This window comes from Acartia tonsa, chromosome 15 (assembly GCF_053477335.1).
Source record: "Acartia tonsa isolate MP-2025a chromosome 15, ASM5347733v1, whole genome shotgun sequence".
NCBI classification, from domain to species: Eukaryota; Metazoa; Arthropoda; class Copepoda; order Calanoida; family Acartiidae; genus Acartia; species Acartia tonsa.
Window position 1 is genome coordinate 6,644,126 of NC_137274.1, and position 12,237 is coordinate 6,656,362.

The window sequence follows — 12,237 nt, forward strand, 5'->3', positions numbered from 1 at the left end:
AGATATTATATTAATTATTATAAAAAAAAATTTTGTTTGGTATATTAGATAAATAAATAGCTATTTCTGATCATTGATACATCAAAGTCAAGCAATATTTTGAAAAATTAAGTATCACATATAGATATTATAAAAAAACCTTTGGTTGGTATATTAGCTACTTCTGAATCTGATGCATCATTGTAACCCCCCCCCCCCACGCCAGAATTCATTAACAATATATGTGCACCTGTTTCTCTACTTTGTGTGTGACTCACGTATAAGATATTTTAAGAAATATGATTGGGGGGGGGGGGGGTTACATAACATTTAAAAAAAATAATACATACGGACAAACTAATAGATAGATATACAGACGAACTACAAGATAGATATACGGACAAACTAATAGATAGATATACAGACAAACTAATAGATAGATATACGGACAAACTAAAAGATAGATATACGGACAAACTAATAGATAGATATACGGACAATCTAATAGATAGATATACAGACGAACTACAAGATAGATATACGGACAAACTAATAGATAGATATACAGACAAACTAAAAGATAGATATACGGACAAACTAATAGATAGATATACAGACAATCTAATAGATAGATATACGGACAAACTAATAGATAGATATACAGACAAACTAAAAGATAGATATACGGACAAACTAATAGATAGATATACGGACAAACTAATAGATAGATATACAGACAATCTAATAGATAGATATACAGACAATCTAATAGATAGATATACGGACAAACTAATAGATAGATATACGGACAAACTAATAGATAGATATACGGACAAACTAATAGATAGATATATGGACAAACTAATGGATAGATAATTAGATTAAGGTTTAATAAAACATTAATTCACAAAAAAATATGTAAGAAAAGTCAAAAGATAAATTAGCAATAACAACTTTGGAGACTTTTTTTCTTTAATTGTGATTGGTTGGTTTATTAAGCATGAAATGCTGCCAAAATGGAAATAAAAAAACAAGCGAAATTAGCAATAAGAACTAAGATTAACTATCTTGATAATCTGGCTACGAGATTGCGTGATGCTATAAAAAAAAACTATTCACCAAACCTATATTATTCAAGTCATAAAATTCTAGTGAGGTCGTAAAACTTATTCGTATGTTAATATTTTCCGGAATTTTTATGATTTTCTGGACAATGTTTGACCGTAAAGATATGTGAACATATGTAGTATTTTACAAATACATCCCAAATCTAGCATAAGTTGACCCCTTCTCTCCGTATGAAAATGTTAGCAGAGGTGTGAAGTCTCAATTTCCGGTCGTTTGAAAATATCGGGGAATTTGTATATTATTAGGGTTATTTTAGTATTTTGAAAATATTGAAAACAGTAACATTTCTCTACGAAATCACCCATCGTTTACGATTTTGAGTATGTTTTGAAAAATACTATAAACTAAAACTATCATTGCATTTTCTTTTTAAAAGCAAAGCTTTCATATAAGTTAAGTCAGTCCGTCAGTTAGCTCTTTTCGTAATTTAAACAGGTTAGAATTGTCCTATCGATTTCAAACTTTGCATGATGATTCCTATAACAGTTAGGTACGATTTAGGAAGCGTAGCAACTCTTGGTCACTTTTATTGAAAACACTATTTTCCAAAAAAGTTATAAAGGAAATTAAATAACCCACCACCAAAAAATAAGGATTTCAACATCCATAAGTAGCATAAAAATAATCATGGATTGGAATACGGATAAGAAGATTTATAGAGTATTTTTGAAATAATATATCCTATTTTGTCTGAAGCTTAGATTCCTTATGACTACTGAAGCGATACAGTCATTATTTTTAAAAGCGAAGCTTTTCTATAATTAGGGTCGGTCCGTCCGTAACGGATAGCTCTTTTCGTTAATTTAGGCATGTTAGAATTGTCCTATCGATTTCAAAATTTTGCATGGTGATTCCTTTAATAGTTTGGTACGATTTAGAAAGCGTAGCAACTCTATAATCATTACCAGAATGTCCGTACGTCCATTTTAAACATGTTGATTTTTTTTTACTTTTTTAACAACAAATTTTTATGTGATCTAATCATCCGAATTATCTGGTTTTTGGTATATTGATTCCTGGGATAACAAAGTATGATGTAATAAGCGAAGCAACTCTATAATCAAGTCCTAAAAATGTAAGTATGTCCATAAACATTATCCTGAATCAAGCAGTTTGTTAATAAATTTACTTACAATTTTGCTTTGACTCCTATACATTTATATTATCATTATTCAGTTCTGACACTATACAAGTGTTAATGTCCGTTTGTCCTACCGTTTCAGTGCTTCGCTTTTATGGATGTTGTCATCCTTGTTAATTTTAGTTTTAAGAGAAACATAAAAAAATGGGTTTGTGTCATTTTCTATGGGAGATTTCTCCTGGGTGGAAGAAGATATAAAAACCTTCCCTGGACATATGAAAAGCTTTACTGAAAAAACAATATCTATATGGTTTGCGAGATCCTTTGCTACACACACACACACACATATAAACTTCGTGTTACTTTTATATAAGGATGTAATTTTTAAATGACGATCTCATCCCTACAATTGTTGTTTAACTCTAATGTTTCAGGGATCTAAAGGGATAAGACAATACCCGCTAAATTGATATACATTCCCAATGGTAATAAACAACATTACCCCTTCTGTAGAATGAACTAAGTGATTCAAATGTTTGAACACTCAATCTAATAAACCAACCAATCACAATTCACTAATGTTTCCAAAGGTGTGAAGCCAACATGAATAAATAAACATTATTGTAAAACTTTGGGGACTAGTGTAATAAACAGTCCATTGTCCCCTCTCTCTCTCTGGTAATGTTTACTTTTAGAGATAAGCAGAAAAATTTAACACAAAAACTTAAATTTAAAGGCAAAATTAAAAATGCATATTTTAATTATAAAGAGAACGATTGTGTCCAAAAGTATGGCAGCAACCTTATTATTGTGTAGATACAAATTATTGGTTAAAAAGTTTGGACACTGTCAGAATTAACTAATCAAAATTCAATTTATCCTAATATATAAAGTATTAAGCTTTTTAAAAGCGAAGCTTTTCTATAATTATTAAAAGCGAAGCTTTTCTATAATTAGGGTCGGTCCGTCCGTCCGAGATAGATAGCTTTTATTCGTTAATTTAGGCATGTTAGAATTGTCCTATCGATTTCAAACTTTGCATGATGATTCCTGTAGTAGTTGGGTACGATTTAGAAAGCGTAGCAACTCTATAATCATTACCAGAATGTCCAGACGTCCATTTTAAACATGTTGATTTTTCTACTTTTTTAACAACAAATTTTCAAGTGTTTTAATTATCCGTTTGATCTGATTTTTGGTATATTGATTCATGGGACAACAAAGAACAATATTATAAGCGAAGCAACTCTATAATCAAGTCCAAAAATGTAAGTATGTCCATAAACATTATCCTGTTTTTAAGCAGTTTTTCAACAAATTTACCTACAATTTTGATTCGACATTTATACATTTATTTTCCGATTTTTCAGTTCAGATACTATATAAGTGTTAATGTCCGTTTGTCCTACCGTTTCAGTGCTTCGCTTTTATGGATGTTGTCATCCTTGTTTTTTGTATGTAGCAAAGTATCTTGCGAACCGCTCAACAGATAAGGACCTCCTTTGCAGTGAAGCTACTCAAAGGTTCAGGGAAGGTTTTAACTTGTTTTGGGGAGGGTATCCTTACCCTCTAAAAATAAATACGGGTATACTTTTGTAACAACGCCTCTTAAAGGGCGTTTCGTAGGATTTTCACAGAAGCTTTTTTCCTATTTCTAGTCCCTGTACGTCCGAACTTAATAAGCAAAAATTAAATTTCCAATCAAAACAAACTTTGTAAATAAAGGATATTGTTTAAGGACGTTTAAGGAATATAATTTTGTTGTCCTGGAAATGTGTAGGAAAATTCTAGCATGCCTAACAATAATAAGATCTATAAGTTACTGACATATGTTTTCCTTAAATAAAAGTGACAAGATGTTTTTTAGTCGGTCTGTTTGTACCAAAGAATCTCTCTAACTGCTAAACAGATATCTTTCTTCTTTGTAATCTAGCTTCTCATAGGTACTGAATTACCTTATTTGGGAGAGGCTACCACTACCCTCCCAAGAGATATGGCCTCTAGAAAATAATCGCATCGTATTATAAACGGCTTTCCGCGGATATAGAATGTACAATTATAAGATTAAAACCAGTTTTTTAGCCCCGAGGTGCCGAAGGCACCGGCTAAAAAACTGGTTTTAAGCTTATGATTGTACATTTTTATATTCGTAGAAAGCTGGATATAATTCGATGCTAGAAATATATTTTTGTATGGATGAGAACCGGTTCCTATCCACCGGATTCGAATGAATACGAGAAATAATTTTTACTATTTCTTTTTAAAACTAAAATTGAAAGTGGGAGAGGGTCTACTCAACCCCCCCCCCCCCCATCCTGGAGGCCTCTAAGGGTGTAGCCGCTATAAATGCTACAGCTTCTATAAAACTGCTTAGGAAGGTTGCAGCTTAATTGGTTGCTAGAAAAAAACTCGCTGATTTTGTTAGGCTTCTGAGCCAACGAATAGGATAACATAATTATAAAGAATCTATATAGAATCAGTGTAATTTAGAGTTCAATGTCCCCTCCCTCCCTGTTTATTTAGAATTCGTAAGAAAAAAAGGCCGTGGATCTAAAGGGATAAGACAATGGCAAATTAATTAATGTACATCCTTAATGTTAATATACAAAATTTCCCTTTTGTAAATTACAATCATTGGTTGAAACGTATGGACACTCAATTTAATAAACCAACAATTCACTAAAAGTCCCCAAAGTTGTTAAGCCAACTAACAAGAAAACGTTATTCTAAAACTTTGGGGACGAGAAGCTACATAGTTAAAGTGAACCATATCGGTTCAGCGGTTCCTTCAATACAAACATGCACACAAACATCATGTTACTTTTATAAAAAATAACTTTATTTCAAATTATAAATTTAAAATTTTTGGAAAAAATCTTCGAAACATTTTTGTAAAAATCTTTGAATTAATTTTGAGATATTATTTTCTGAGAGAACTAAACATAGTTCAGGTTGTTCTGTTATAAAATGTGTTACTTCAGTACTTTATCTTGGGTATCTTGTTTTTCTATACTTTTCTATACAGGTAAAATATTATAATAATTTGTGTATTTCCTTAAAGTGCCCAGTCGAGCACAGAAACCCCTTAATTAAAAATTGATTAAAAATAGGAGGGGATAGTTCGGCTATATTTAGCACTGATTAGCCCCGTAGGGTTTTAGCACAATGGGAATAAGCCCACCAGGGTTTGGTAACCTAGCAGAGGTGATACACAGAACTACCTTGGGGACTTTAATAAGCCGAACCCATGCGGGGAGGTGGGGGAGCTATCCTCCTGCTGGGCTACCCTCTACCCAATATAATCTTTCATGGGGCAATTAACTGTTTATTAAACTAGCCCCCAAAGTTTTATAATAATGTTCTCTTATTCGTTGGCTTAACAACTTTGGAGACTTTACTTTCATTGAGTAAAGTGTTTAAACGTTTCAACCACTAAGTTTAATCTACAGAAGGGGTAATTTTGTGTGTCATCGTAGGGGGAGTACACTGTCATGTTCTTTTAGATCCCTGAAAATATCCCCTCACTATTTTTAATTTATTTGTATAAATGAGTAGGGGTCAGTGCTCGACTAGAAAGCTTGAGGGAAACCCCTAATTAATCAAAGTTCTATTGTGTAAAATTTTTGTGTGAAAAAACCTTAAAATTAAATATCTAAAATAAATAAACTGACTAAACAGTTATTAAAGAGTTGCTACTCTTTCAAGATTACACATTATTGCTACAGTTTTCTTAGGCCAGGGTTTTAAATATGTAGGACGATTTTAACATGCCTTGCTTATTTAATGATACACAATAGTCAAAGTCTTGATAAAGCAAAGTAAACAACAATTAACAAGTGTTAAAACAAGGATGACAACATTCATTAAAAGTAGTTACACAAACGTGCAATAATTCTTGTCAGAACTTGATAAGTAGAACATTTATTTGTAGTCTAAACGAAATTGTAAATAGATTTGTAAAAAAATTGTGAAACTACAGAAAAAGAACATACTTTTATTTTTTGGATTTAATTATAAAGATAATATTGGACCTTGTTGTCCTAGATCATTATTGAAAAAATCATCAGAATAATAGGATAATCATATCATACAAAAACTTGTTGTAAAAAAATTAAAACTCAACAGTTTTAAAATGGACGCACAGACTTTCTGGTTACAACTATAATGTTGCTATACTTCCTGAATCGTACCTAAGTGTTATAGAAATCTCCTTGCAAAGTTTGAAATTGATAGGACAATTCTATCATGTCAAAATTAACTAAAAAAGCTAACCGTACATATGTATGGCAAACGGACCAACATAAATTGTAGAATATCTTCACTTTTAGAAAGTGAATGTAGTGTGAATATACACAAAACCAGGATGACAATATCCATAAGTAGAAAGTGAATGTAGTGTGAATATATACAAAATTAGGATGACAATTTCCATAAGTAGCAAAGCTAATGAATTAAATATTATGTAAAGCCAATATGGTTCTTCTTTACAATGTAGCTTTATAGGTAATACAAAGGTTTATCTTGGGGGAGAGTACCACAACCTCCCCAAGAAAAATTGCTCCTATGAAAAATGCCCACCCACCACCCCCATAATATTTTTTAGTTTTCTTTTAAAACTAAAGTTAAAAGTTGGGGGGAGGGGGTCAAATTCACACCCCTCCCCCAACCTTAAGTGTCCCCAGAGGCCTCTAGGGGCGTAGCTGCTAGTTTACAAATAATTCAGACAGAACTAATTATAGAGTAGACATTATAAATATTAATAAATATAGGATTCTTGTTAGTTTTTTTTTATTATCCACACAAAATCAAGATAATGTTAGTAATAATATCAAAAGTATACAAAATATAAAAATCAATTGTCAATAATAGGTAGGTTATATAAGGTATTTTAACAGAAAATAATAATTTTAAAAATTTGAATCAAAACAGAAAAAAAGTTAAAATCTTGCTTTTTGAATTCTAAAGATATGTCCTCTACAATAAAATGAATATAATTTAAGTTAAAATAATGCTTACAAATAAATACAAAAAAATTAGAAATTACCTTGAGGGACAAAGTGACTCAAAAATCAGCCATGCGACATCATAAAAATAAGTGATTATATCTATCTCTTTTTTAAGGGTTTCCTTTCCAACCTCTCCTCTCATCTCCTCTCAGTTTTATGACGTCACATGGCTGATTTTTGAGTCACTTTGTCCCTCTACGAAATTACAATAAAAAATTAAACAGGCATTATACACATCCATAAGTAGCAAAGCATAAAGAATACCCAAGATATTTCAATTTGAGAGAAAGACTAAACTACATTCCATATGACGTCATATGACGAAAAAGAAAAAGGGAAGGGGGGAAGAAAATCTCTTCAAAAGAGATGGGAGAAAAGGGAATCGTCTTCCATTAAAAGTGACACAAAAGTTATGTAGTTTAGTCTTTCTCTAATTTGAAAATAAAACCAAAAAAATACTTCTTTCATCTATAGACACAAAAATTTCTGAAAATTAGTTTTACTTTTACAAATACAAAAAAATGCGTCTAAAAAGCTGTTTTAAAGCAGTCCAACTGCCATGGATGTTTTATACTAAAATATACTTTATAATGAAGGGAATATTGACTTTAAACTTTAGCTGTTTAATTGAATAGAAGCCATGAAAATCTCCCATAAACATATCAGATAGACATTTCAAATTATAGAGTAGCTTTGCTACTAAAAATACTCATTATACAATAAAAGGTTAAAATAAAAATATGTTACTGTGAATTGTCTCCATTATAAAAGGAATTTAAGCTTTTTAAACCATTCAAAGCAATAAATATTGAATATATGTGCTAAAAAATCCCCAATAATGTATGTCAAAAAAAGGTAAACCAACTTTTTAAAGTGAAATTAAATCTAAACTCTCAAGCCTAAATCATATTTTCAAGCTATTTCATAAAAACTCTGCTAATACATGATATAACTGATATTAGTCAATCCAATGAATCAACAAAAAATACCATAAAGTCATTGAAAAAAATTTAGTGTATCTATTTTAGAGAGATGTTTCTTCATTTACATTGGCTTCTCTGGTTGTTCAATTAAAGCCTGAAATTTAAAGAAGTTTATTGGAGCCAATGTTTTAGGCCTCTAGATGGTGGGGGTTGGAATGGGAGTAGACCACCCCCAACCCATATCTAATTGTATTTTTTTTTAGAAATTTAAAATGTTTTTTTTTGTGGAGGTCGGTTGTTTTTTTTTTATGGGTGATTTCTTGTGGAATGGTGTTAGTATCTTTCCCAAGTTTAATTATAAACCACAAGAAGTTTCATTGTAAGGGAAAACCATATTAGTTCAGCAGATAGCAAGATCCTTTAGTACAAATATACAGACAGACTCACAGATATTCTATCACTTTTAAATAAAGATATACATTTATATTTAGGTAGAATGAATCAATAGATTTTATGAAGAGAAAAGACTGTATTTAAGATAATATCTTAACCCTTAACGGTCAGGGGGGGGGGGGGCGTTGAACGCCCCCCCATCTGGTTTTTTCTATCTCATTTTCTGTGTGTGAAAGATAAAGAGCCCAAACTGCTTGACTTTTTAAGTTTGGGTATGACACATAACTGAGAATTGGAATTTTTTGAATATCTCCATCCTGGCGGGCACAGGATGCCAGCAAACCTGGCAGGGTCATCCAGGTAAAGATCAAAAATATTTTTTTGACTTAAACAAAGCATTTTATCTTACCAAAATACTAAAATATCCTCTAGTAGTACATCCTCATATTAAATACAGGTGTTCAAGTCAATTTCAGGTTCCAGGTATGATCCTGCAGGTCCTGATCCTCCAGGTCTCCAGAAATCTTTAAAAGACTCCTGTGGCCGCAATTTTTGACTTAGAGACTTAAAATTTTAAATTTAAGCTTTTCTTACATGTCTACATAATGTATAAAAATTTCATAAAGATCCGCCGCCGTTTTCCCACCGACCGCCGACTGCGGCGGCTGGCAGCTGCAAAGTACAGCTGCGGCCGCTGAAATTTATGTTATGAAATTTGAAACATAAAATTTACATAAAAATAAACATTTTCTGCAAAAAAAAGTTTTCTTCTAGGTTCAAAAATAAAAAAATTACAGCCGTTTGAAATTTTTAAGTAAAAAAGGACATAAAAACAAAGGTTGTTAAATAAAAGGGTGAAGGAAGCGAAAATTGACTTTGACTTACTTAAGGTCGAAAATTCATCATAACACAGGGGACTTGCACAAAAATTTTTAGCCCTTTAGCTCTAATAGGAACTGAGATAATAGGGGGGGGCGTTGAACGCTCCCCCCCCCCTCCCCCCGACTGATTAAGGTGCGGCAAGGGGCCCGACTGTAAAGGGTTAAAGGAAGCCTGCAAGAAATACCACGCTTAAACTGCTGAAAGACTGCCCCAAGTAAATCCTATACCCCAAATTTGAAGCCTTCAGCTTCAATAACAAAAAAGTTTTAGGCATTTCAAAATGACATTTTATGCACATTGAAACTTTTCAAAGATTTCCATTGCTCATAATAGACAAAAACAATATTAAATTATGTCACCTAAACACAAAATTAAAACCTTATCTTTGTCAGAACCTTAGATTGCCGGTAAATGATTATATTTTTGAAATAAAAACACTACATTTAATAGTCAAAATTTGGGGTATTGGGTCTACTTGTGGTAGTCTTTCAGCATTTAAAGCGTGGTATTTCAGGCTACCTTTAAATCTCTTACTTGATTTCAACCCCAATATGATTATCTGATATGAGAAAAATAATATATTTCTAGACTCTGTGGGTAAAAAAAATATTACAATTATGTTTTTAAAATGGTATGATTGCTTTAAAAGAGATTGTATAATAAAAATTTCCTAGCAACTGATCCCTGTGCATCTATTTATGAAGGAAGATTTTTAAAACTCTTTGCTGTAAATAAAATAGGAAACTCAATTGGTTCTTTAGTTTGGACATCTTAAAAGACAAACATTTTATAAAAAAACTTGTAATTCAAGTCATACAAATAAAAATCACATTAGATAGATGTTAGTAAATGTTGTTAATGACAAGGAATGTCATATTGAGGAAATATATATTACTTTTACAACCAAAACTCTGAGAAGTGAAATAAACCACATATATTAGATGTTGATAGTTGTTGTTAATAAAATCCAATGAAGGAATAGTTATTTCTTGCATCATATTATAAACAGCTTTCTGTGAATATAAAATATACAATTTTTATGTTCATAGAAAACTGGATATAATACGATGTTAGATGTAATTTTTTGTATGGATGAGAACCGGTTCTAATCCACTGGATATTAATTGGTTTAGAACAATTACCAGAAATAAGTTTATCTTTTACCTTTACAACTACAACTTCAGGAATTGCAATATCTGAATCATCCTCAGTACTGGGTGCAGGAAGAACATCCTGGTAACAAATTTTTTTATCAATTTGTGAGTTACAAAATTTTCTCCTTATTACCTTTAAAGTTCATGCCGTGTTCATCAAAATATATTTCAAATATTTATGAATAAAAAGACTTTTTTTTATTGCAGTGAGTTTATCATTTCAAAGCTCATGTTTAAAAAATAATCAGACCTAATTTTTTTTCAATTTTAAAAATTTGAGTCTTTCTCCCCCCCCCCTTCCCCAACAAAACAGAACCATAAAAAATTATAAATACAACAAAACCCACTACTTTATTTTCTTTCCATGATTCCATTTTTAAAAATAATCAATTATGCGGAACAATCAGATCTGAAGAAAATCAAATCTGTCATGTATTTTTTGAATATTATCCTCCTAAATAAACCAGTCAACAATTTAAGAATATTTAGTATGTTGATTAGCCCACCTGTTTTACATTTGCAAGCAGGGGATCTGTTTCAAAATCAGTACCACTCCATGTTTTTCTCCCAGTTTCCTAAAATATAAAAGATAATTATCAAAAATAGAAAAGATAATTAAGAACCATCATCGGCTATAAACAATACAAAAGCCAAAGAAAAAAAAGCCAAATATATGATCCATTATTTCTAATATTTTTACCTTGATTTTAGTGATAACAATGACAGGACTAACAAGTATATATTAAATTTATATATAGAAATAACTTACCTTTCCAACCCCAACTTCAGGGATATCAAAATTTGAATCCCCCTCAGTGCTCGGTGGGGGGACATCCTAGTAAAGTAAATTATATCAAAATAAGAGTTATATAAATTTCTAATTTTTAAAGCTCATGTTTTCAAAAAAATCATAAAAACTTTAAAGAGGAACAAATGCAAATTTAGCTTTATAAATTTTTAATTACCTCTGAAACTGATTCTTGAATCTCATCAACCACCTTATCATCATCTTCTTTGAGTTTGATGAGTGGAATTGTAAACTGAAAATGATTTTACAAATATATGTCAGGATTGTTATATAAAATTTAGAATTCTAAATTATTTCATAAAAACAATTTTTAATAATAGAAAATGCAAAGAAACCAATACCTGTTTAGTTTCTACAACTGGTTCTTTCTCAACACCCAAGGCTGGCAATTCTATTTCTTGATCCTAAACAAATGATCAATTATAGAATTAGTAATACTAGTTTCTGGATAAATAACTTGTGAGAAGGTCTCATAATAGTAAATCTAAAAAATACAATCAAAACTTAAGGTTTATAACATGAATTAATCTGATTAATATAATAATTATTATTCTATTATGTCACTACAATTTATACCTTTACAACATATATTGCCTTAATATCATCTGCCAAATCTTCATAAACAACAGATTGATGAACATTTACATCCTAAGAAAATTAAACTTATTTTGTATTTTCTGAAACTATTTCATTCTTTATTATTTAATAAGAATATTAAGATAAGATGATTAACTCACCTGTTTTACATTCTCAAGGAGTGGATCTTTTTCAAAATCACTACCACTACAATCTTCTTTCTCAGTTTCCTGAAAAGAAAAAACTGAATGATATAAAATAGGAAGTTTGATAAATACCCGCCACAGGCTATAAACAATGAAAAAGC

General features: G+C 30.9%; 2 protein-coding genes across 3 annotated transcripts in view; both read right to left on the reverse strand.

The window, feature by feature from the left end:
• The window catches only part of LOC145307096 (divergent protein kinase domain 2A), a 120,509-nt gene that overhangs the window by 46,385 nt on the left and 61,887 nt on the right, over window positions 1–12,237 (reverse strand). The gene's annotated exons all lie outside the window — the stretch shown is intronic.
• Window positions 7,138–12,237, reverse strand: part of LOC145307217 (uncharacterized) — a 43,712-nt gene continuing 38,612 nt past the window's right edge. The window contains exons 29-36 of the mRNA XM_080149596.1: window positions 12,092–12,160; window positions 11,931–12,002; window positions 11,696–11,758; window positions 11,512–11,586; window positions 11,316–11,381; window positions 11,053–11,121; window positions 10,557–10,625; window positions 7,138–8,271 (exon numbers count right to left, since the gene is read on the reverse strand). Coding sequence (XP_080005722.1) covers window positions 8,239–8,271; window positions 10,557–10,625; window positions 11,053–11,121; window positions 11,316–11,381; window positions 11,512–11,586; window positions 11,696–11,758; window positions 11,931–12,002; window positions 12,092–12,160 — 516 coding nt within the window. The 3' untranslated portion in view covers window positions 7,138–8,238. The remainder of the gene's footprint in view (window positions 8,272–10,556; window positions 10,626–11,052; window positions 11,122–11,315; window positions 11,382–11,511; window positions 11,587–11,695; window positions 11,759–11,930; window positions 12,003–12,091; window positions 12,161–12,237) is intronic.